This window comes from Echinops telfairi, unplaced genomic scaffold (assembly GCF_000313985.2).
Source record: "Echinops telfairi isolate 266 unplaced genomic scaffold, ASM31398v2 ScPeMD7_443;HRSCAF=831, whole genome shotgun sequence".
Lineage (NCBI taxonomy): Eukaryota > Metazoa > Chordata > Mammalia > Afrosoricida > Tenrecidae > Echinops > Echinops telfairi.
In genome coordinates this window covers 74391643-74414053 of record NW_022104341.1, presented here as the reverse complement: position 1 = coordinate 74414053, position 22411 = coordinate 74391643, and the positions used below count along the sequence as shown (strand labels likewise).

Sequence of the window (22411 nt, the reverse complement as noted above, 5' to 3'; positions counted from 1 at the left end):
GTGGTGGCTCCAACCCAGGCGCTGCCAGGGACCACCTGGGTGACATCGGGCAACACACTTGCCCTGAGACTCTCCGGCCTCCCTGGGTCAGAGGGCACAAGGAGTCCTGCCTGGCAGGAGTGAAGCTGCCTGTCCTGAAGGATCTTTGGGATGCTGCTGGGAAATAGGGCAAGACTTCTCCATTCGCTGGGCAGGGCACCAACCTACAGCCCCAGCAGTCTGGGCATCTCTAACAGCCCAAATCCCACCTCCGCCACAGCGCCTGGGGTGGGGGGCTGGCTGCCTGGGCAGCTCCCTTTGCCCTCTTGTCCTGGTGCAGCGGGGGTCACTGGTCCTGCTTGGGGACTGGTTCTTCCCTCTCTAGTGGGCTGCTTTGAGCTCCGGGGTAGTCTTAGCCATCAGCCTGGGCGCCCCACTGGCAATTTAGAGGGTAAACTGAGGCTCAGAGAGGGGAGCCACTTGCCCAGGGTTATTTAGTCCATCTACGGTGGTGAGCTAACAAGAACTGGGCTCTCCCTCCTGACCGACTCCTCATATTTTCCCGGTTCTCTCTGCCCCTTCCGGAGCATCAGCTTTTAGCTGGGCACGCCCCTCCCCTCCTTCCCTGGGCACATGGATGTTGGCTGTGGCCTCTGGGAATGGAGGCATGGCAGTACTCATTCTCTCCACCTAGGGGCGCCCACAGCCAGTGTTTTTTATTTCCAGGCAGAACCATGTCAATTTTCATTGTTGTTGAACATGAACTAGGGTGATGTCTTCAGTTTCCTGTGCTTCGGTGCCATGCGCTTTTGACAGTTCTATCACGTTTCTGACAGTTGTGAATTTTCCCTTCTGGGATTTTGGGATGTTGGGGCCTAGGTGGGGAAGCCACATGCTCCCCCAAGAGGCCTTCCCCCTCCCCCAGATTCTGTTGATGCCTGCTTAGCGCCCCTCCTTCTTGTCCAGCCTTAGCTTGTACATGCCAAGGGGGAGGCCCTGACTGCCCATAGAGAGTGCTGGCAGGAAGTGCTTCTTTGTACCACATTCTCTCCTAGTTTGGGGGAGCAGACAATAACTATGTTCTCAGGTCTGTCCCTCCCCCTCCCCCCACCCACTAATACCCCACGTCTCCCCAGCACACAAAGAATGCTTCTCTCGCCACGTGTCCCAGTTAGACCCCTCTGGCCCCTGCAATAACACCTGGTGGCCACTGGGGCCAAGGAAACCGCTGGTTGTGGAGCAGAAAAGAGGGACAAGGATCAAGGCCTGGCTCTGGTGAGGCCCAGCAAAATCATCGCTGCTGAACAGACAAGCCCATGCCGTCAGGGCTTTGAACCCCCAGCCTAGCCAGGATCCCCAGTACTCAGAGGCACCCTGCTCCAGACACACATCAGAAAGCCAGACTTAAGACACAGCACGACTCCAGAGCCTCGGAGAAGACAATTCGGTAGGAAGGAGGCCCGGATGAGGGTGTGGGGCCGGCCAGTGCCAAGGAAAGCCTTCCTTAGGGGCCCCGCCAGGATCTCTGCCTCCAGTAACTCAGGCTTGCTGTCCCGCTAGGGACGGCCCGGGGGCAGGACTACCTGGAGGCCCCTCTCAGGGCCTGGCACACACTAGTTCCCACGGAACTGAAATGTGTGAGCCCAAGCCACACTCCCTGCTGCACCAGACCCTGCCAGCCCTGTTCCCAGGGAGGGAGATAATCCTGTGCTGGAAGCTCAGTGACGTGGAACTGTCCCGGTGCCCACTTCCATCTGTTCCTGCTGAGCGAGCAGGAATGTCTTCCTGCACGCTGACACGAGCGAGTGCTGGGACCTGAGACTTCAGGGCAGCCATCCTGCACACCACAGGTGTCTGCCCCCTTGCCCTGGTGCCGCCACCAGGGCCCTGGCTCCAGCCCCATCCTGGTCGCTGAGTCCTGGCTGAGAGGTGGGTGGAGACTGGTGGAATGGATGGGTAGATGGCGGACGTGGCAATATCAACCTTGCAGGCTGTGATCTCCAGACGGGAGTTTGAATCTCACTTCTAGCCTCGGGCACTTTCCCGCCCTTGTCTGAGCCTCAGTTTCCTCACCCATAAAATGGGGATGGTGATGGTTACCCCTGGGGTGGTCGTGAGGATGAAGAAGGAAATGTTTCCAAAGTGCCTGGCCATTATTAGTGTCCGGATCAGCATGCTTCCTCATCACCTCCTACACCCCACCGAGGAACTCCCCCCGGCCCCCAACCAGTGGCCGCCACTCTCCCCGGCTGCCCACAGTGCAGGACAGAGCCCAGGCCCCTGAGCGCAGACTCACGGGAAGCACAGCCCGCCTCGTCGGCTCCGCTCTCGCAGTCCTTCTCCCCATCGCAGCGCCACGACGCAGGCACGCACTTGTGGCTGGTGGGTCCACAGCTCAGCTTCTCTGCCGGGCACACCTGCTTGGCTGGGAGGACAGAAACGGGTAGGGTTTAGCCAAGGTGGGCACAGGCTATGGCACCAACCAGGCCTGTTCAGCCTGGCTCTAGTCACCTTCCAGTTTCTTTCTTTGCGATCGCTGAGTTGATTTCAATTTCTAGGACTCTACGAGATAAAGCAGAATTGCCTCGTAGGATGTTCTAGGCGGTCATATTGGCACCGGGTCTTTTCTCTTACAGAGCCAAGGGGGAGGTTTGAACCCCCAACCTATCCACGAGCAGCTGAACTCTAACTGTTGGGCCACCAGGGCTCCTTTGTGTGCGCCTCAACCCAACCCAAACCACAAGAACTCAGAGTGACCCTGCAGGACAGAGAAGAACTGTCCAGAGGCTTTCCGGGGCTGTCAGCTTTACAGAAGCAGACTGCCTCATCCTCCCCCACAGAGTAGCCAGTGGGTTTGAACCCATGACTTTGTGGTTAGCAGCTGAACATTGGACCACCTTTGCCCCTAGGGTTCCAACTGCGCCCATGGCTTCCTGAGCCTGGCATTCAGGTCCCTCCTGACAGGCTGGCCCTACAGGCTGCATTGGGCCCTACCTCCCACTCCACCTGTCCTCCCCATTTGAGAGCCGGAAAGCTGAAGTCATCATGCCACACGCTTCCTCCTCGTTTCCCAGCTGGGTGCCCTTGGGCCAAGCACGCCCTCCCTGGGGCTCAGCCTATCCTCTGGATGGACCCATAACTCCATGACCTAAACGTGTAGCTTGCAGGGCTCACCCAGGACCCCTCTGCTGGGACCCCACCTGGCCTCTCCTTTGGTGTTACTGCGGGGAGCAGCATCGCCTGGCCCAGCGGGACTGCACAGCTATAATTACTGCTGAGCAATCAGAGGCTGACTCAATCAGAGGCCTGGAGCCTCAGGCTGGATTCTCAATTGGGAAGAGAAAATGCAAGCCAAGTTCAAGGCTGGGAATGGTGGCTCCTGCCCCAGCAGGAGGAAGGTGAGTGGTGCCCCAGCTACCACCAACACTCGCTGCCTGTGCACACCTGGCCAGCAGCTTAGCTCTGCACCTCGGGCCCTGCGCCGCAAAGTGGGGACACTGCAATCCCCTGCATCCCCGGATGGCTAGGACCACTAGAGGACTGCACGGGAAGCATTCAGGAGAAGAGCCAGCCCAGGAACCCAGGAAAGCCACCTATTATTATTAATTGCGCGTAGCCCAAGCAGGCTCCCGGGCTGTGACTGGAATCGGCTCAGTGGAGAGAGCACAGGGTGGGGATTCAAAGTCAGCCTTGTCTGAGGCCAGGCTGGAGGCACTGTGCGTGTTAGCCCAGAGCTAGGGACCACTCCTGCCTTACCCCCTGGGCTGGAGAGCGGGGTGCAGACAAGTGGGGTAGGGAGGGCAGGTGTCTGAGCCAAGGCCCTGGACCCTGCCGTGGCTTGGGAGAGAAGGGAGGCCCCCAAAGTCACCCTCGAAGCAGAAATCAAACTGCTGGGAATGGAGGAGGCAGGGGTGAATGCTGCGGACATCATTACAGGCGCCGGCGAAGGGACCTGCAGAGGGTTCAGAAAGCCGAGAAGCTAGGTCCGGCCTGCAGTGCAGGCAGGGGGGAAGGGGACTGGGTGTCGGAAGATGGGTCCTTCCTGGCCACCTCCACCACCAACACGGCGAGGCGCCCTGAGCACCCCACCAGAACACAGGGACACAGAATGAGACCAGCGGATGCCCCCCACATGCTCTCTGATCAAGGTGCGCCAAGGGGGCGTTGAGAAATGCAGGTGCCTGGGCCCCAGTCCTTATCAATTGAGCGCTGACTTTAAAGGCAGAGCCTCGGCACCTGCATTTTAATAGCCACCCTCCCCAGCCCACCCTCCCCACTGGGTGAGTTCCTGAACCTGCCCTATGAGGTGCCTGGGTGCACACAACACATCTACAAGGTCTGGGGCACATCTTGTCTTTGACCGCCCTCTTACATTAACTCCCACGAAACAATATAGTGCCTTCCACGTTTGCAGTCTCCCAAGACGGGCAGACAAGGCACCTGCTGACCCCTGAACTAAGCCTGGGGAAGCAACCCCACAAAGGAGTTAGAAGGGACCGTATCTCCGGTGTTGGCTGAGCCAGGCGGGCCACTCACACTCAGCGCCCCCTGCGGGCAAAGCCGGCACTGCAGGCTGTTGGCACGAGCTCCTGGGGTGCCATTCACAGAGACCACCACGCCACGTGCACATCCCTAGCGTGGAACAGGGTGGTGGTCCCACAGGGAGCCACTCTGTTTCGCAGGGGAGGAAATTGAGGTTCAGAGAGACCAAGGTCCTGGCCAGTAGGTAAGAGACAGATCCAGGTTCCTTTATTCTGTCCACTACAAAGAGAGAAGGCACCCAGCGCTAGCCCCCGGGGGACTGCAACGGCCTTGGCCATCTACACCACCTCCAGAGGCCTGGTTTCTGTAGACCCCAACCCAGTAAGTAGGCACCTGAACTTTCTTCTTCTTCTTTTTTTTTTTTTAGCACCTGAACTTTCAATGAATATTTATACAGTTAATTGCATAACCTTTTAGCAAGGACAATGATTAAACAACCCGTCTGCTTCCTTTCTTTATAATTAATAAGACATTTGCTGTGTCCCTAAATAGACAGCTCTAATTGCAGGCTCTTGAGGATCCAGCAGTGCCCGATGCCAACTCCTAGCACCCCCCAAAAAGCCAAGGCTTCATCCTGCAGTGCCAGGCCTCGAGGTCACGTTGGTTGACGAGTGCCTACTGCAGTGACCATGAGAGAAGGACCTTCCTAAGGCTACTTCCAGGGACCTGCCTGTGTGGATTCAGTGCATCGCCAGGAGGGGCCCTAGATCCGCCTGTCCACTGACAGAGTCGGGCTGGGAAAGTGCTGCCCCGTGGCACCTTCCACTGTGGAGGTCACCGCCATCACCTCCACTTTGCAGGGCGGGTGGGGACAGAACAACGGAATTCCCATCTCCAGTCTCTCCAGCCCCTCCCTTGCCCCCTGCTGCCCTTCCCTGAGGCTGAAGGCAGCAGCCCCTACGGCCTAGAGAGGGGCCCCTCAGGGAGGCCTCATGGGCTTGTGCTCGGGCAGGATCCACAGAGGGCCCTCTAGTCTGATGTCCACCCTCAGTGTGCTGACTTCAAGGTCCCCCAGGCACGTAACGCAGGAGGAAGTGTGGCTCGGAGTCACACAGACCTGGGTCCAAACGTCATTTACCAACACGTCGCTTAGCCTGCCTGTCCTGCCCAGTACCTTTAGTAAAACGGGTTTATGGTCTTCCAGGTGCGTGGTTGATTTAAATGAGGAAGCCTTTGCAAGCAAAGCGCAGAACCGGGAACGCACTCAGCACCCTGAGACAAGGTGCCCTGGTTTTGTTTCCTGATATGCAAATGGCTGGTGGAGGGGTCTGGGGCACCCCTGGGCACACTCCCTATCATAGTCCACAGAGCGGTGAGATGCAGCCCCACCCCCAGCAGCCATTCTCTGGGATGGATGCCCACAGGGTGTCCCCAGGTTCTGAGAGGCAGTAGTGAAGAACCCCACTGGGTCTCAGGCAGCTGGAAACCCCCTCTCCCCCACCCCACATGCAAGTTGGCAAGGGGACCTGGAACTCCACCTCTCTATCCTTGTCTGCATTCACACGTTCCCGTTCCCGCAGAACCCTGCCCTAGAAAGCCAAATCCCACTGGTACCGACTCCAATTCATAAGTTCACAAACAGACAAAAAGGGAAACACCTGCTGAATGAGAGCACCTGGAGGCTGTGAACTGCTTCTGTCAGTTCAGAGTCTTCCGGCCACAGCCTCCAGATGTGGAGGTCAGCTCCCAGGGGACCTGCAGCTCAGACGTGGGGTGCCACTCAGTGGATCTCCAACCCCAGTCAGCCCCACTCTGGGCATCACACACACACACACACACACACACACACACACACACACAGTCTGTCCCTATGTGATCTCAACAAATCACATTTCCTCTTCAGCGTTCATTTCCATATTTCCAAAAGGAACTGGGAATCCCGGTTATGCATCAGACTGCAAACCCCAAGGTCAGCAGTTCGAATCTACCAGCCACTCTGAGGGAGAAAGATGAGGCTTTCTATTCCTGTAAAAAGTTTCGGCCTGGAAACCCACCGCAGCAGTTCTGTCCTGTCCTATGGGGTCGCTCTGGCTAGATGGCAGTGAGTGCGCACTCCCTCCTGGGAAAGGAAGGAGCCTGTGTGACGCGGTGGTTTAAGCACTCGTCCCCAATAGAAAGGTTAGCGGTTCCAGCCCATCCAGAAGGCTCCAAGGAAGAAAAGACTTGGTGATTCATTCCTCTAACAATCACAGCCTAAAAAACACCGTGTGTGTGTGTGTGTGTGTGTGTGTGTGTGTGTGTAGTCTGTCACCTGGGGGTCACTCCACCACAGCAACTGTGGGAAAGGGAGAATGTGGCTGACCCGCCAGCTCCATCCCCACCTTCCAGGAGGGAAGGCTCTCCCTCCGTTTTCAGTTAGCAAGGGAGGCAGGGGGGGAAGAACTCACTCACCTTGGGCCACCCTCCCCCACTCCCCCGCGGCCCTCCCCACAGCCAACTGAAGGTGGGTCAGAAGCCATCCCCAATCAAGTGAGTTATAATTAGAGCTGAATTGCTCCTTCATTAGGCAAATGTTCTGGGTTTTCCTGTGTGACTCCTGGCTGCCATTGAGAGACAGAACCCAGAGGCAGCCCTGGGAGAGACTCAGCCAGCGGAGGACCTGGGGCCGGCCGGTCCCAGCCCCTGCTCTCCTCTCACTCAAACTATTGTACCAGCTTCAGTTGGCAGGCATGGAGGGGGGAGGGGTGGGGATGCTGTCAGGAAAGGACCTGTTGTCCAAACAGAACAGTAAAAACAGCACGGGCCGTTCCTCCAGTGTGTGGACACCTGCACTTGATCTTTACACCCTGTAAGGTAGGCATGACACTCCATTAAACAGAGGAATGGACTGAGGCGGCGGGAGATTGGGCCACTTGCCTGAGGTCTCTCAGGCTAGAGGGCCTGAACCAGTCACACCGGACAACGACACATTAGGCTCTTCTGCCTACAATAATTTTTGGATGTGTGTGTGTTGTGTGTGGAAGGGGCTCTACCCTGGGAGCTGGCACAGGCCCCGGGAACCTGGTAGGCCCTGGAGGTTGCTATAGTAACGCCAATTAAATGGGCAGCGGGGTGGTTGCCAGGTTCCCATTTAGGGAACAAGTCTGCTACAGAGTCCTGGCACCCCAAATTCTGCCTGATATTTGGGGTCCCCCTAGCTGACCTCTTCTCCATCCTGGCCACCTCCAACCATGATAACCACACAGGAAGTGGACCCTGGACCTTGTGTCCTGCTGGGCACGGGCAAAGGAGACACGGGGTCTTAGCAGCCCTCTTAGAGCCCCAGGCGGTGAAGTCTTTGGAATTCTGCAGTGTTAGAGACTGGGGTCTCGGAGGGTACAAGGAGCATGCAGGACCTTACGCGTTACCAGGAAGCCCTGAAGAGGGGTGTTGCCTTCACGAGGCCCCAGGACACCCTGCAAGCCTCAGAGGAGCTCTGGTCCCCGGAGAGAGGCCTGCCGGGAGTCGCTGCCTCAGTTGTCAAGTGCCTTCGGGCCTGGCCCAGAGGCAGGCGGGCCCTGCCCAGTCAGGGAGGGAAGGGTGTGTGTGAGCAGGGGGGCTGAGGGGCGGGGCGGGGTGAGGGTGGAAGAGAGACAGGCATGAAGAGCAGCAACACAAAGAGACAGCGGTGTGGGGATGAGGGGCGCAAGACAGCCCCCCAGGAACAGCCATGTTGGGGCTCCTCTTCCCTCCCAGCCAGTTGTGGAACACCACAGTTGCCCTCTGGCCTGGAGTCCCTGAGTCAGCTGGGCAGCCCTGGGCAAGTGCTCAATCTGCCCCGGCCTCAGTTTCCCACGTGGGCGGGATCGGCAGCAGGTACGGCAGGACTTTGTGTCTGCAGATGCAGAGACAGGGCTGGGCTTCCCTCCTGCCCAGGCGGGGGACAGCCCTGAGGGAGGAGAGGGCAGGGTGCGGGGCAGGGCTGGGGGCAAGGGCAGCTGTTCAAGGAAGCGAGGACCCTTTGTCTGGGGCGGGGTCGCTTGCTCTCCCTGCCTCTCCCTCTCTCACACACAAACGGGTGACTCTGTTGCTAGGAGACGAGGAACCCCGGTTACCACCAGCCACAGCCCTGGATAGGACTCTGGCCGGCACTGTCCCTGCCTCTGCCTCTGGGGAGGCTGTGACCCCTCCAGAGGGGCTCCTGGGTCCTTGCCAGATGCCCCCCACCCACCCCACCATCCTCCACGTGCCCCCTCCCCCAGTCCTTTGTCTCTGGCATTCACGCTGCAGCTCCGTCTTGGGGATGGCTGGGGTCTCCCCGCCCCCTTCTCATCTCCTTTTTAATTTAGCAAATGTCACGGAATGACCTGCTGGGTGTAAGTTTGCTTTGAGGATTAGGGCCTGGAACAGGAATCAAGGGGAGACAAAGCCCTGAGTGTGGGGGGCGGGCCTGGAGCTGGCAGGGCTCTGCGCCGCCGCTGGCCCAGGGTTGCCTCCGCCTGCCTGCCCGCCTCCACCCAGCCGGCCAATGCGCAGCTGCCCCAGCTTTCCCAGACCCAGGGCTCAGCCCTCAGGTTCTCCAAGCCCCCGCTGGGGTCTCTGGGCAAGTCACTCAACACCTCGCGCTCCAGGCTCGGGCTCGGGCTCGGCAAAATGCAGAAAGTGACAGTCCCCACCTACTGAGGCTGCTGTCGGTACAATGAGCTGAGCACACCAAGAGCGGAGTGGCAGCGTCAGGCAATCAGCAAGCACTTAATACCCGTCAGCAGCCGGGCACTGTTAGGATGAGGGCCCTCCAGAGAAATATTGGGGGGGACCAGGTGGTGGGCAGGAGGTTCAGGGGGCTCCTAGTGCTCTGGGAACAGGGCAAGAGGGTGGGGCGGGAAAGCCCAGGCACCAGTAACTAGAAAAGCAGCAACCAGACACACCTACTGATCAGGGCCCCCACCCCCAGGCAACCAGGCGCAACCTCCCAACAAGGCAGTGCTCCTGAGGACATGGGGGCCCAGGGCCAGGCCCACCCTCCGGCCTGAGCGGCAGGACTCACTACAAGTGGCCTCGGACTCGTCGGAGCCGTCGGGACACTCCTCCTCGCCGTCACACTTCCAGCGCTCGGGGACGCAGTGGCCGTTGGCGCAGGTGAAGTCGCTGTCCGCGCAGGTCTTCTTGGCTGTGGGGGGAGGGGAAGAGCGTGAGGGGCCTGGGGAGCATGGGAGGCTGTCCTAGGACACCAGGTCACAGGGTAGCAGGCCCACCAGGCAGAGGGAGGGACAGACCAGCAGGTGGGGACAGGTGACACCTGGCCCTGCTCTCCAGGTGCTCAAGTCCAGCAAGACTGGCAGGCTCCATCTCACAAGAGCATGCCCATCCCTGGCAGAGCCCAGCTTTCCCCTCAAAGCCCAGCCCTACCGTTCCCACCTTCCAGAGGCCTTCCCGAGACCCGTGGGCCGGGTCTAAGCCCCCGCTGCCTGCTTGTCCCATGTCCCCAACCAGACAGGACAGCTTCCCCAGGCACCCAGGGAGCGCTTGATAACGGATCCTGAAAGCAATGATTATAGAGTGGTGGGAAGATTAACGGGGTCCTATACACGGTCAGAGTGGTAGAAAGAGCGTCTACTGGGCAGGCTCTGCTGGGGGCACAGGCCTGGGCAGGCCCTGCAGCTGGGGACCTCAGACCTGGGGTTTGAGCCCAGCTCTGCCTCTTGCTAGCTGCGTGGCCTTGGGATGTTAAAGCTCTGAGCAAGCATTCTCTTATCTGCACAGTGGGAGGAGGAAGCCCAGGCCTCTGGGGAGGAGTCACGGGAAGCTGTGCGCAGCAAGAACAGCCAGCAGAGATGGAAGTGAGGGAAATGGGGTGTCCTGTACCCTCACAGGGAACGCAGGCTGAGCTCTCAGAGCTGGGAGTAGAGCTGGGACAGGCACACCAGGACACTGGCTAGCCCAGGGCGCAACTATGATGCCTCTGTGGTGTCCTCGTGGTACAATGGTTAACAGAAAGGTCGGTGGTTCGAACCCACCAGTCGCTCTGAAAGAGGAAAACGAGGCAAGGCTAGTGCAGTGAGGCCAAGCAAAAGCTGGTCTGTCCAACAGCGCAACACACCTCCATTAGAGCACCTGGCGAGCCACTGGCGGGCTGCTCACCACAAGGTCAGCTGTTTGAAACCACCAGCCACTCTGGGAGAAAGAGAGGCTTTCTACTCCCGTAGACCTACAGACTTGGAAACTCTGGGGGCCATTCTATCCTGTCCTGTAGGGTCTCCATGAGGAGCAGCGACTCGGTGGCTGTGAGTTTGGCTGGCTGTCAGAGACTAACAAATTGACACACAAATCGCTGTCTGGAGACCTGGGAGGAGCCCTTTCCTTCACAAATATGCACAGGAGGGGGCCCTCTCAGGGGTATGCATAGCTTCCTTCACGTAAGCATAGGAGCTTAAGTCCTTTGTTGGAGGAGGCAGTGATCTGAGCATTATCTCCTGTCTCCTTACTTGTTAGCAAGGGAATACAATTATTCACTTTGCTGGAATGCGCCCTGTGTGTGTGTGCACGAGTGTGGCTTGCTGTTCTTCTCGGCTAACGTCCAGGGGGCGAATCCCTCCAGCCCAGTGACAAGATCACAAGGGCAGCGTTTGCCGGAGGGCAAGGTCCAGGAGGGTCAGGAAAGGAGGAAGACTGGAGACAGGAAACAGAGAGGAGGCGGGCTGAGGGATGCCACACTGCCGAATCGATGGCATGAGACAGAACACAGGGGACTGCTACATGGCAAACATACCTGCACAGTAAGCCTCCACCCAATTCACACCTGAACGGGGAAAAACTGCCCTCAAGAAAGCTCCCCGATCAGCGATTCCACTGAGGGATTCGGATCAACAGAGGGCAAAGACAGAACAGAGTCCCAAATTCTTATGGAATCCAGATTTCAGGAGTCCCTGGAGGCTGGATGAATGCACAATTACTGCCCTGAGATGACACTGAAACTTTAGACCCCAAACATCGCTTGACGGTCGGACGGTGTCAGGTGTGGCAAAACCCCCAAGCAAATAAGGGGTGGAGGTGGGGGTCGGACAGGGAGAGAGGGGGAGCTGATATCAAGGAGTTCAAGAAGAAAGAACATATTTTGAAACTGATGGTGGCAGCCATTGTACAACGCTGCCCGAGGTGACGGAGCCTGGAATGTTATCCTATGTGTGAGAGCTCCCAGTAAACAACCAGACAAACAATAGTTTAGTGTAACTTGTAAAGACTGTCTGCCTTCAACGCTATGCCTTTTCAAGATCTCCCTCTACGGGGCCCGGAGCCCTGCTGGCGTAGAGGGTGACATGGTGGGCTGCCAACGGCAGGGTCAGCGGGTGGTTCCCACCCGCTGCTCCACTGGAGAAGGACCCAGCTTTCTATTCCCACAAAGAGGTGCAGAGTCTCAGAAACGCACACTGGCAGTTCTACTCTGCCCCTGCTGGTCACCATGAGTCAAAATCAGCTTGATGGCAGTGAGTCTGGTTTTTGAGCGTTCCTTAGGGGACCCAGCCCTGGGAACCAAAAGGTTGGCGGTTCAAACCCGCTGCCTGCTCTGCAGCAGAAAGAGGTGGCGTCTGCTTGCATAAATATCACTGTATTACATTACAGCCTTGGAAACCCTCTGGGGCATTTCCACTCTGCCCTGAGAGATCCCGGCGACTTGGAATATAGTTTACAGCAATGGGTTTGGTTCGGTTTGATACCGGATCAAATGCCCCACAGTAGCTAGAAAGATCAGCCAGGGGGCGTGAGGCGCTGATGTGACTGGCGGAAAGAACAAATCAGACCAGGAGGGTGAGAGGGGCCGCAGCCTTGGGAGGAGGCCTCTGAAATTGTTAGCATAGAAAGTATAGTCGCGGTCTGTCCTATGTGTTTATTCTCACGCCACCACCACCACAGTAAGAATAAAGAGATCCCCGTGGGGCGGTCTCCCCCGTAACACACAGGGCCACCGGGGCCAGAAGTGATGGCATTTTCCTTTGGGCCGTCTGGGTGCTTGATTCCTTTCCGGGCACCGGCACCCACGCTGACCACCACTAGCCATCCGGAACAGGAGCGAAGGCCGTTGCCTCGACAGGCTTCTCATTGGGGTGGCCCGTCTGTATCAGACGTGCATGAGCTGAGGGACCTTCCACAGAGCAGGTCCCTCAGACAGGTGAGCACTGTGCAAGGGACTGGCCTTCTCTGAGTCCAGGGAGTGGACGGTGATTCGGCAAGATAAATCTTTCAGGTGTTGCAGACAGGATGCCTGGGAATGGGTGGGGAGAATCTCTTGGCAGCTTAAGGAGAATCTCTCAGCCCAGAGCAGCGACCTCTCCCACGTCTGGATCCCCAACTTAGATCTGCCAGACCCCAAAGCTGAGGTCCTCTTCTTGAATGATCTCGGTGCTGAATGTAACCCCAGGGCCTCTGGCCAAATGTAGAGAGAGCCCCGGGCCCCAGCCCCCTCCACACCTGCCCCCTCCACACCCACGGTACTTATATTGCCTCTCCCGTTCTTGGTCTGAAAGTTCCTTCCCCCAACGCCGCCTCCTTCCCGTTACACACTAGCTAGGTCTCTAGTCAGGGTCACAGCCCCCTCATGCCCAGCTCCCACAATCCCCTGAAAGTCCCTCCAGGTCAGTGGTCAGTAAGCTTCATCTGGACAGGGCAGAGAGTATTTTAGGCCTCGTAGACCATATAGTCTCTCTCATAACCATTGAGCTGTTGGTATGGAAGCAGCCAGACAATAGGTAAGTGAACAGATAAGAGGCCAGATGTGACCTGTGGTCCTAGTTTGATGGCAACCGCTCTAGATCACCAGAGTCCAGCGTGGTGAGCTTCCCAGTCTGCCCCTCACAGCCTCCAGGGCAGGGGCTCTGTCCCACTCAGGCCTGACTCTGGGAGCGCTCAGTGGGGACACTGAACTCAATGGACACACAGCTACTTGGCCTCTGATACCACAGGTCTAGGACTGGGGGCTCACCCCGTCCTTAGGACACCCCTTCCTTCTCCTTGGCTAGTTTTATGTAAATCCTCCCATATACTGGCAAACACTAGGACCCCATCTGCTCCCTCTGCCCTGGACAGTCCACCAGGGACTGGGGGACAGAGATCTCTGAATCTGCTCGTTTCTGCCTTCCTTTTCTAGAGTCCACATAGTATGTTTATAGCTGAGCTTCCCTCACACTTTGCTTAGACACACCCTGTATGCACAGGGCTAGCAGGAAAACCCGAGGAGTCACAGTCCACCTGCACAGGGGGTGTCCAAAGCCCAGAGACGGGGAGGATGGTTATGGGCAACAACAAAGAGGTCAAGAACCAGCTCTCCTGCCTCATGGCCTAGAGACCCCAGAATGGCACCCCAAGCCCAGCACTGAGGGCTGCTTGGTCGGTAGTAAATATCAACACTGCCTTTTGGTAAATCACAGCTCATAAACCATGTTAAAATAAACTCAAATCTCGTGATCTCACAGGCTGATGTGCTTCTTCCATGTGGGCTTTATTGCTTCTCAGCTAGATGGCCATTTGTTTGTCTTCAAGCTTTTAAGACCCCAGGTGCGATATCTTTTGATAGCCGGGCACCATCAGCTTTCTTCACCACATTTGCTTATGCACCCATTTTGATCCCAATTCTATCTTACAAGTCTGGCTAGACCAGAACATGTACACCGGTACAGATAAGAGCTCAAAACACAGGGAATCCAGAACAGATAAACCCCTCAGGACCAATAAGGGGAGCAGCAATACTAGGAGGGTAGGGGTGGGGCAGTAAGGGGGAACCGATCACAATGATTGACATATGGTCCCCATCCCACGGGGGCGGACAGTAGTTAGTGTAAGACATGAAAAGACAAAAGAATAATTATAAATTATTAAGGGGGCATGGGGAAGGGAGGGGGAAAACGAGGAGCTGATGCCAGGGGCTCAAGTAGAAAGAAAATGTTCTGAAAAAGATGATGACAACATATGTACAGATGTGTTGACAAAATGGATATAAGTATACATTGTGATAAAAGCTGCAAGAGCCCCCAATAAAATAAAATTTAAATAAAAATTAGAAAAAGAAACTCAAACCAAACTCACTGCTATTGATTGAGTCAATTCCAGGACAGGGTAGCACTGCCCCTGTGAGTTTCCATGGCTGTAAACCTTTACAGGAGTAGAAAGTCTCATCTTTGAACTGCTGACCTTGAGGTGAGCAGCCCGATGTGTAAGTAACCCCTTTAGCCGCAGCACCTGGGGCACAGGCTAAGAAGGACGCCAGAGGATTCCCCTACACCAGACACTCAGAATCGAACACAGAGATACATATGTCCCCCTGTTTCCGTTTTCCTGCTCCAATCCTGGGTGTCCTGTGTGCCAGTCTCGGCTCGGCCTCCGCAGCCCCCGAGGGAGGCCTGCTGCCTCCCGCCTGCCAGGAGGAGCTCCAATCCCGGAGACGTTAGGCACCTCTGAGCGGACCCACAGACAGATCCTTTCGCGGCTTCAGAGGGGGGAGAACAGCCCCACGGAGGCGGGGAAGTCCCATGAAAGTTCCATTGGGCCCGCACCCGGAAGAGAATTCACTCTCATCCCCAGCAGCTGAGCAAGTGGCAGGCTGGCAAGAAGCCACCACAGGCAGCCAGCCCAGGAGCAGGAAGCACGGCCAAGGGGACAAAGGGCCTGTCCAGGGCTAGCCCAGCGCCCTCCACGGACGCCTTCCTCTTGTTACTCTGGGGCCCCTGGGGGTGAGCGTGGGCTCCCTCCTGTCATGTGCAGCCTCTGGTAGGGCCTGGGGAAGGGGGCGGGGCTGAGGAATGTGCCCTCGAAGTCCCGAGGGGTGGGTTCAAGGCCAGCCAAGTACAGGAGACGGCAACCATGGGGCACATAGTGTTAGGTGTCCTCTCCCACATTTCTGGTTTTTTTCCCCATTGTGGTAAACTCTATGTAACACAGTTTGTCACAGTAGCCGTTTTTACGGGTAAAATTCCCTGGCGTTAATAACATCCCCTACGTGGTCCTAACATCACCAGCACACTTTGCCCAGAGAGCCCTGGAGGCTTGGAGGTCACCCAGGGGTGCTGATAAGCGCCTGCCGAGGAGAAGGAGGAGCCGTCTGCTCTGGTCAAGCCCGATGGTCTCAGCACCCTGTGGGGAGTTCTACTGTGTCCTCTCAGGTGGCTGGAGTCAGGACTGGCAGTGGGTTTGGTTTGGTTTGTTTCCGAAAGCTATTCATCACCTGAAACACGGGCACTCGGTGCCCACTAAGCAATCCCTTCTCATGCCCACCCTCCTGCACCTGGTCACCACTGGTCTAACTTGCTGTCCTTTTGCTTGCGTTTGCCTCTTCCCGGAATTTTCTAGGCGTGCGGGGCGTCCAGCCAGGGCCATTCCATCAGCTCCTCTCCGAGAGCTCTGTGCACGACACTGTGAAGCCCGGCCAGCACCGCCCTCACCCTCCTGGCTGGGTCTGCGCCATTGCTGGGTCATCCTCTTTGCCGCCACCCTCGACTGTACCAAGTACGATGTCCTTCTGCAGGGAAGGATCCCGCGTGATCCCCGTCCAGAGGACACGACTGCTAGCCCTGATTGCTTCCCAGGGGCATTCTAGCTGTCCTTCCAAGCCCTTGCCTGGCCTTCGCCAGCGCTAAGATGCTACCGCAGCGCCGCCTCTGTGCGCTTCCTTACTCCCTGTCTAGCTCTTGCGTGAGTGACAGATCGTGGATCGGTCAGGCTCAACACGCTAAAAGAGGTCCGAGGCGGCAGACATGCCCAATGCAGGGTGTCGATGGACGTCGTCGTGACTGCTGCTTCCCCGGATGCTGGTTTGGAGCCCGTACAAGGAAAGCCGTGACCACTGCAGGCCTGCCTCCATCACGCTGTTGCTCAGCGATCTAGTGTGCGCATTTTTGGTTGGTTGGTTGGATGTCGCGTGTAATCCATGCCCAAGGCTGTGCTCTTTGATCCGCATCAGTAAGTGCTTCGCTGTTGCCAGCCAGGCTGTGTGGCGCGCTGCGTTTTCTTCGCCCAATGACGTCTACATGCACAATTCAGTGCCGTTGACTATACCCTTCGTGTGACACAACCATTATGCATGTCCTCTTTCAGATTGACCTTCGTCCTTCAGATGGAGTACGTATGGCCAACAGCTACGACCCTGACACACGCCTTTCCGGATTCCCAGGCACACTGCGATCCCTTGTTCTATTCCAACAACTGCTTCTTGGCCCGTGGACAATTCCCTTATGAGCTCGATGAGGGGTTCTCAAATTCCCATTCTTTGTAATGCAGTCCATTCTTGTTATGACCCGCACAGTCAAATGCCTTTAAGTCGTCCCAAAACCCAGGTAAACATCTTTCTAGCAATTTCTGCTTTCGGCCAAGACCCACCTGGCACCAGCAGCAAGGTCACAAGTAGGACCATACATCTGTCCTATTGTGTCTGCGTGTCCCTCAGCACCGTGGTTTCAAGGTTCATTTACATTAGAAACCCATCCGAACCCTGCTTTCCTTTACAGCTGCTGGCTGTAAATCACACTGTGTGTGATTACATCGCGCGCTTCCCTACTCACCTGGCGAAAAAATGTTTTTGGAACAGGACTGTTTACTGCCGAACCAGTTTGGACATGTTCCACTCTGGCTCTGGCCTGGCACCTGTGTGCCACAACCCCAGTGACCGTCTCCTCACAACTGCTCTCGTCTAGTGATCGGGCACCGAAGACCAAAAGTCACATCATTGTGTGCTCACTTTCCCGAGACGATCGCCGAAGACAAATGGGTGCCTAAGCAAATGTGGTGAAGAAAGCTGATGGTGCCCGGCTATCAAAAGGTATAGCATCTGGGGTCTTAAAGGCTTGAAGGTAAACAAGTGGCCATCTAGCACAAGAAAGCACACCAGCCTGTGCGATCACAAGGTCGATGAGATCAGTTATCAGGCATCAAAGAACAAAAAATCATATCATTGTGAATGAGGGGGAGTGCGGAGTGGAGACCCAGAGCCCATCTGTAGGCAACTGGACATCCCCTTACAGAAGGGTCTCGGGGAGGAGACGAGTCAGTCAGGGTGCAGTGTAGCAACGATGAAACATACAACTTTCCTCTAGTTCCTAAATGCTTCCTCCTCCCCCACTGTCATGATCCCAATTCTATGTTACAAATCTGGCTAGACCAGAGGATGTACACTGGTACAGATAGGAACTAGAAACACAGGGAATCCAGGACGGATGATCCCTTCAGGACCAGTGCTGAGAGTGGTGATACCGGAAGGGTGGAGGGAGGGTGGGGTGTAAAGGGGTAACTGAATACAAGGATCTACATGTGACCTCCTCCCTTGGGGGATGGGCAACAGAAAAGTGGGTGAAGGGAATGGGTAAGATATGATAAAATAGTAATAATAATTTCTAAATTATCAAGGGTTCATGAGGGAGGGGGGAGCAAGGAGGGAGGGGGAAAATGAAGAGCTGATAACCACGGGCTCAAGCAGGAAGCAAATGTTTTGAGAATGATGAGGGAAACAAATGTACAAATGTGCTTGACCCAATGGATGGATGGATGGATTGGGATGATGAGTTGTACGAACCCCCAATAAAATGATTAAAAACAACAACAACAAACAAATGCTCTTGTTGTCGTCATCAGACGCTTTTGTGCTGGTTCATCCTAGGGACCTGACGCACAGCGGACCAAAACGTGGCCCCAAGAGCCCCCCCACCGCCCCATGCCTGAGCCCATCGGTCAGCCCTCCTGTCACTCCGTCTTCTCTTGGATGCGCGCGGACCCTCCACTCTACTGAGCATGACGTCCTTCTCTGGGACTGGCCTCTCCTGACACGTCCGCAGTATGTGAGGTGAGGTCTTCTCATCTTTGCCCCGAACGAGCCCGTGGGCTACTTCTCGTGGTTGTTGGCCACCCCATTCGAGGCTACACCGCGGTTCAAACTGGTTCAGTCGCGGCATGCGACAGAAACGGGCAGTGCACAGGTTACATAGCAACCCAATAGCCCGTGCGGCACATTTTGACGCATGTAGGAAACAAGCAAGGCGCCTGGTGGTGCTGGGGCTTAAGCACAGGGTTTCTAACCAAAGGCTCAGTGGCTCAAACCCACCAGCTGCTCCCAAGGAGAACGATGACGTTGTCTGCGGCTCTCGGGATACACCGTCTCAGGACCCCAAGGAGCGGTTCTGCCCCGTCCTACAGGTCCCCCAGGAGTCAAAACGGACTCACTGGCAGGGGAGTTGTGCTTGGTTTCGGAAATAGGCAGCGGGGTCCCACTCCAAGACAGGAGCCGGCACGTTCCAAGCTGTGTGGTCAGCCATCAACTGAGTGGCCCCTACTCAGGTCAAGATGCCCGCACGAGATCTGGCCATGAGTGCGCTGCTCCTGCTTCCAGTAGCCTTTCCACGCTGGTCTGAGGCCCGAGCGGCCACGGCGGCTCATAGGCACGAGGGCCCTGGCTGGCTGCGCAGAAGCAGTAGGTGGTAGGAGTGGGATTCCAACCCGGTGTGGCACTGCCGGAGCCTGGGCTCTTTCCTCTAGGGCCCTCATCGTTGAGCTAAGAATGACGACTCAGCAAAGCAGACTCCCTGTGACCAGTGACACACCTCTCAGGTCCCAGGGGTCCCAGGACGAGGCACAGGGGACCAATTGCACAGCACAGAGGTGTCTGATTGAGGTGAGCTTGGAAGGGCATGGAGCAATATGCCCACGTCTGGGATGACTTGTGCTCTGGCTCGGGGAAACTGAGTCAGCACAGCCATTTTCAGGTTGGGTCCTAGACTACCCCACTCTGGAAGGGTGAATCCATGCAAAAGTTTGGAATCGGAGCTGGAACTGCATCTTGGCACAGCCACCTCCTCCCTGGTGATCATGGGCAAGTTCCTTCTCTGTCTGGGGAAGTGGCGATGGTGGCTTTCTCATGCAGGGCCACCACCGGGACAAAAGTTAAAAGGACTCTCTTAGGAATGCCAGCAAGCATCCTAATGCTGGGTTGTTGAGTCTAAAGGGTCCAACACCCCCTTGTCAAGAGGGCACACCAGTCCTGCCAAGGCACGAGGGCCAAGCAGTTGCTTGAGCACTGTCCGAGCAAGCCAGGTTGGTCCTGACTCTCCTGGCCTTGGCTCCGGTTCCCCGGGCGAATCCCCAGCTGGGCTCCAGGCGGTGGCGGCTCTCTGTTTCCAAGGATTTATGTCCCTTAATGCCAGTCTGCCCCTCGGACAATGCCCACCTCTGTGAGTCCCCAGTGCTACACAGCCCGGGAGCATTACATCGTCATCCAAGGTCTGCGGCATCATAATCTGGTGCCATGGCAACAGATGGGCTGCCACAAAGGACTCGGGATTCCAGCGGGTGGTGAGGAGGGGCTGACCCCAGGGCAGAAGGGAGGAGAGTGGGAAATCCTGGACAAAGGGAAGGGGGGCTGCTGTTGGTAGCAGGAAGGCAAGCCAAGGCCAGCAGCAGTCGGGCCATGGTTCACTGAGAACCCTGGCTCTGTTGCTTGTAAGTTGTGTGGCCTTTTGCAAGTTACCCAACTTCTCTGGACCTCAGTTCTCCCTCTGCTTCCGGGAGCCCGTAAATGGCATGGGGGTGACCATAACTGACCATCGCTGGCTTCCTTTTGCGAAGAGACAGGGGTGGGACATGCCTCTTTTCTTTACCTACTCTGACACTAGCCGCTCTTCCCAGGGGACTCTACTCCTAGGCGGGGTTCAACGCCTCACTGTGAGGGCCACACAGAGCTCACAAACGCTCACAGGGAAGGGAAGGGGTCCCCACAAATCAGGATCAGTGAGTGTCAAGAAGAGTCGCCGGACCACAGCATCACCTCTCCTTGGCCAACAGCCTTCCCTGGTCCCCGGCCTCCCAGCTATGTGGCCCCTTGGCCTCTGTCTCTGTGGACCAGGAAGCCAGCTTGTCACCATCTCACATTCCCATAGCCCTGGCGCTGGCTGTTCCTCTTGCTCTGTCCCATACTCCTTGTTCCAGTCTCTGGCACCTCTGGCCTGGCCTGTGCCCATTTGGACAGAGATCTGGTACACGCTCTTCTGGTGACCCCGGGCTCGCTCTCTGCTCCTGCTTCAAAGATGGTTCATCTTTACAGGTGTGTGTGTGTGTGTGTGTGTGTAAGAAAGCTGGCTAATGTGTGTGTGTGTGTGTGTGTGTGTGTGTGTGTGTGTGAAGAAAGCTGGCCAATCCCCTCTATTAGTGTTACACGTGCCCTATGTGCACGGTCCCACCCCAATCTTGTGAGAGTGGCGCCGGCACATCTGCGGGCATGGCAGTTCTGTTCTGTGTCGTGGACCAGCCACACAATCGCCGTGGGGGTTGCGGACACAGGGAGAGGGCCATACGAAGTTGCACGTCTCAACCACCAGGGTCACAGCCATGCCTCGCCAAACCCACAGACCCGTGGGGAGCAAGTGCACCAAGAATGTGCTCAAAACCAAACTCGCTGCTATCAAGCGAGCCGACAGGACAGGAGAGACCCGCCCCTGCGGTTTCCAAGAATGTAGAACTCTGTGTGGTGGTTCCGACCATGCTACTAGCAGCCCACTTTGTAACACTGTTCCACGGGGCTCCTGAAAGAATGGTGCTGGGGACGTCTCAACTGGTACACACAGGAAGGTACCAGCTCCAGGCATGGGAGGTCACAGCCTGGGCTCCAGTGACTGTGTAGGTGACCCTGGGCCCGTCGCTCACCCCACTAGGCCGGCCTCTGCACCTGGAAAGTGCAGGTGGGGTGCTCACCGATTCGTAAGCCCCGCTCAACGCCCAGCATCTGATCCGGGGAAATTATTATGATCACTCGGCACCTCCCTCCCCACCCTCAGAGCCGTCCTTCCCCGAGACAAGGCCCATCCCACCCACGCTCAGCCTGCAGCCCGATGTGCAAAGGGGGCTTCCAAACAAGGATAGGCCAGGCTGCCATCACAAGAGCTGAGGGTCCTGAGGGCCCTAGACAGCATTCCCACTCTGCCAGCCAGGCCCAAGGCCCAGAGAGAAGGGCTGGCTGGCTCAAGGTCGCAGGACACCTCTGGGCGAGGGCTGGCCTTGAACCCAGGAGTCCGGACTCCCAGTCACTCTGTGTGGCCGGGAAGCCGGAGGTCTGGGAAGGCTTCCTGGAGGAGATGGACCCTGCTTAAGGAAGAGAAGCCTCTGGCCAAGTCATAGGAGGAGGGTGGTAGATGAAGGACCTTCCGGGAAGACCTTCCGGGAAGAGGGGTGGCAGGTCTGGAAGTGTGAAAGGTGCCCAGCATCCAGCAGAGGTGCTGGTTAGCAGGCCATGACACCCATGGCCCCAGGCGGTGTCAGGGGTTAGAGAGAGGCTGATGGGCCCCTGGTGAAGAGAGGGGCGGTGTGCAGGCCAGAGAGCACAGGCGGTAACCCTGCTTCCTGGGGGCCCTGAGAGGGAAGGCCCGGGGGTCAAGAGCTCTGGTGGACTTTGCCCCAGGGCTTCCTGAACCCCTTCACCCTGGAACCCCTCTTGAGGTGTCATGCCTGCTCATTTCTCAAGAACAAGTGGTCTACCAAGCTCCACATCGGAGCACTGCAGTGTGCAGCCCCTTGAGGACAGAGGGGGAGGGTGGGCTTGGGGTCCCCCAGCAGAGCCTGGGGCCCATCCTCCATCCTGGAGCCAGCTCCACCCGCGGGGAAAAGCACTTGGCACAGTGACAAAGGGGCGACCCAGTCCTCGGAGCACGGAGAAGATGGGGACGCTGGGACACAGGTTCTGTTGGCCTTCAGTTTTCTGCCCTCAGCCCCAGGGGGATATTCCCGGAGAGGGAGATTCTAGCTCAGCGTGGCTGGAGGGTTCCTTCCCCTCCCGGGGGGCAGCTGAGAGCAAAGCCCCCACGTTGCAGCTGGTGTGCAGAGGGACTCAGCTGGTCCCACTTCCTCTCCTAGGTTCGGCCAGCACCGGTGGCCTGGCTCCAGCCCCACAGCCCAGCCCGGAGGCAGCTGGGCCACTTGTACCGGGTTGGGGAGATGAAAGGGCTGCCCCCCC

General features: G+C 57.2%; 1 protein-coding gene across 1 annotated transcript in view; it reads right to left on the bottom strand.

Annotated features, from left to right (window-relative positions):
- The window catches only part of LRP8 (LDL receptor related protein 8), an 87097-nt gene that overhangs the window by 28614 nt on the left and 36072 nt on the right, over positions 1–22411 (bottom strand). Inside the window, exons 4-5 of the mRNA XM_045291755.1 lie at positions 9488–9610; positions 2276–2404 (exon numbers count right to left, since the gene is read on the bottom strand). Coding sequence (XP_045147690.1) covers positions 2276–2404; positions 9488–9610 — 252 coding nt within the window. The remainder of the gene's footprint in view (positions 1–2275; positions 2405–9487; positions 9611–22411) is intronic.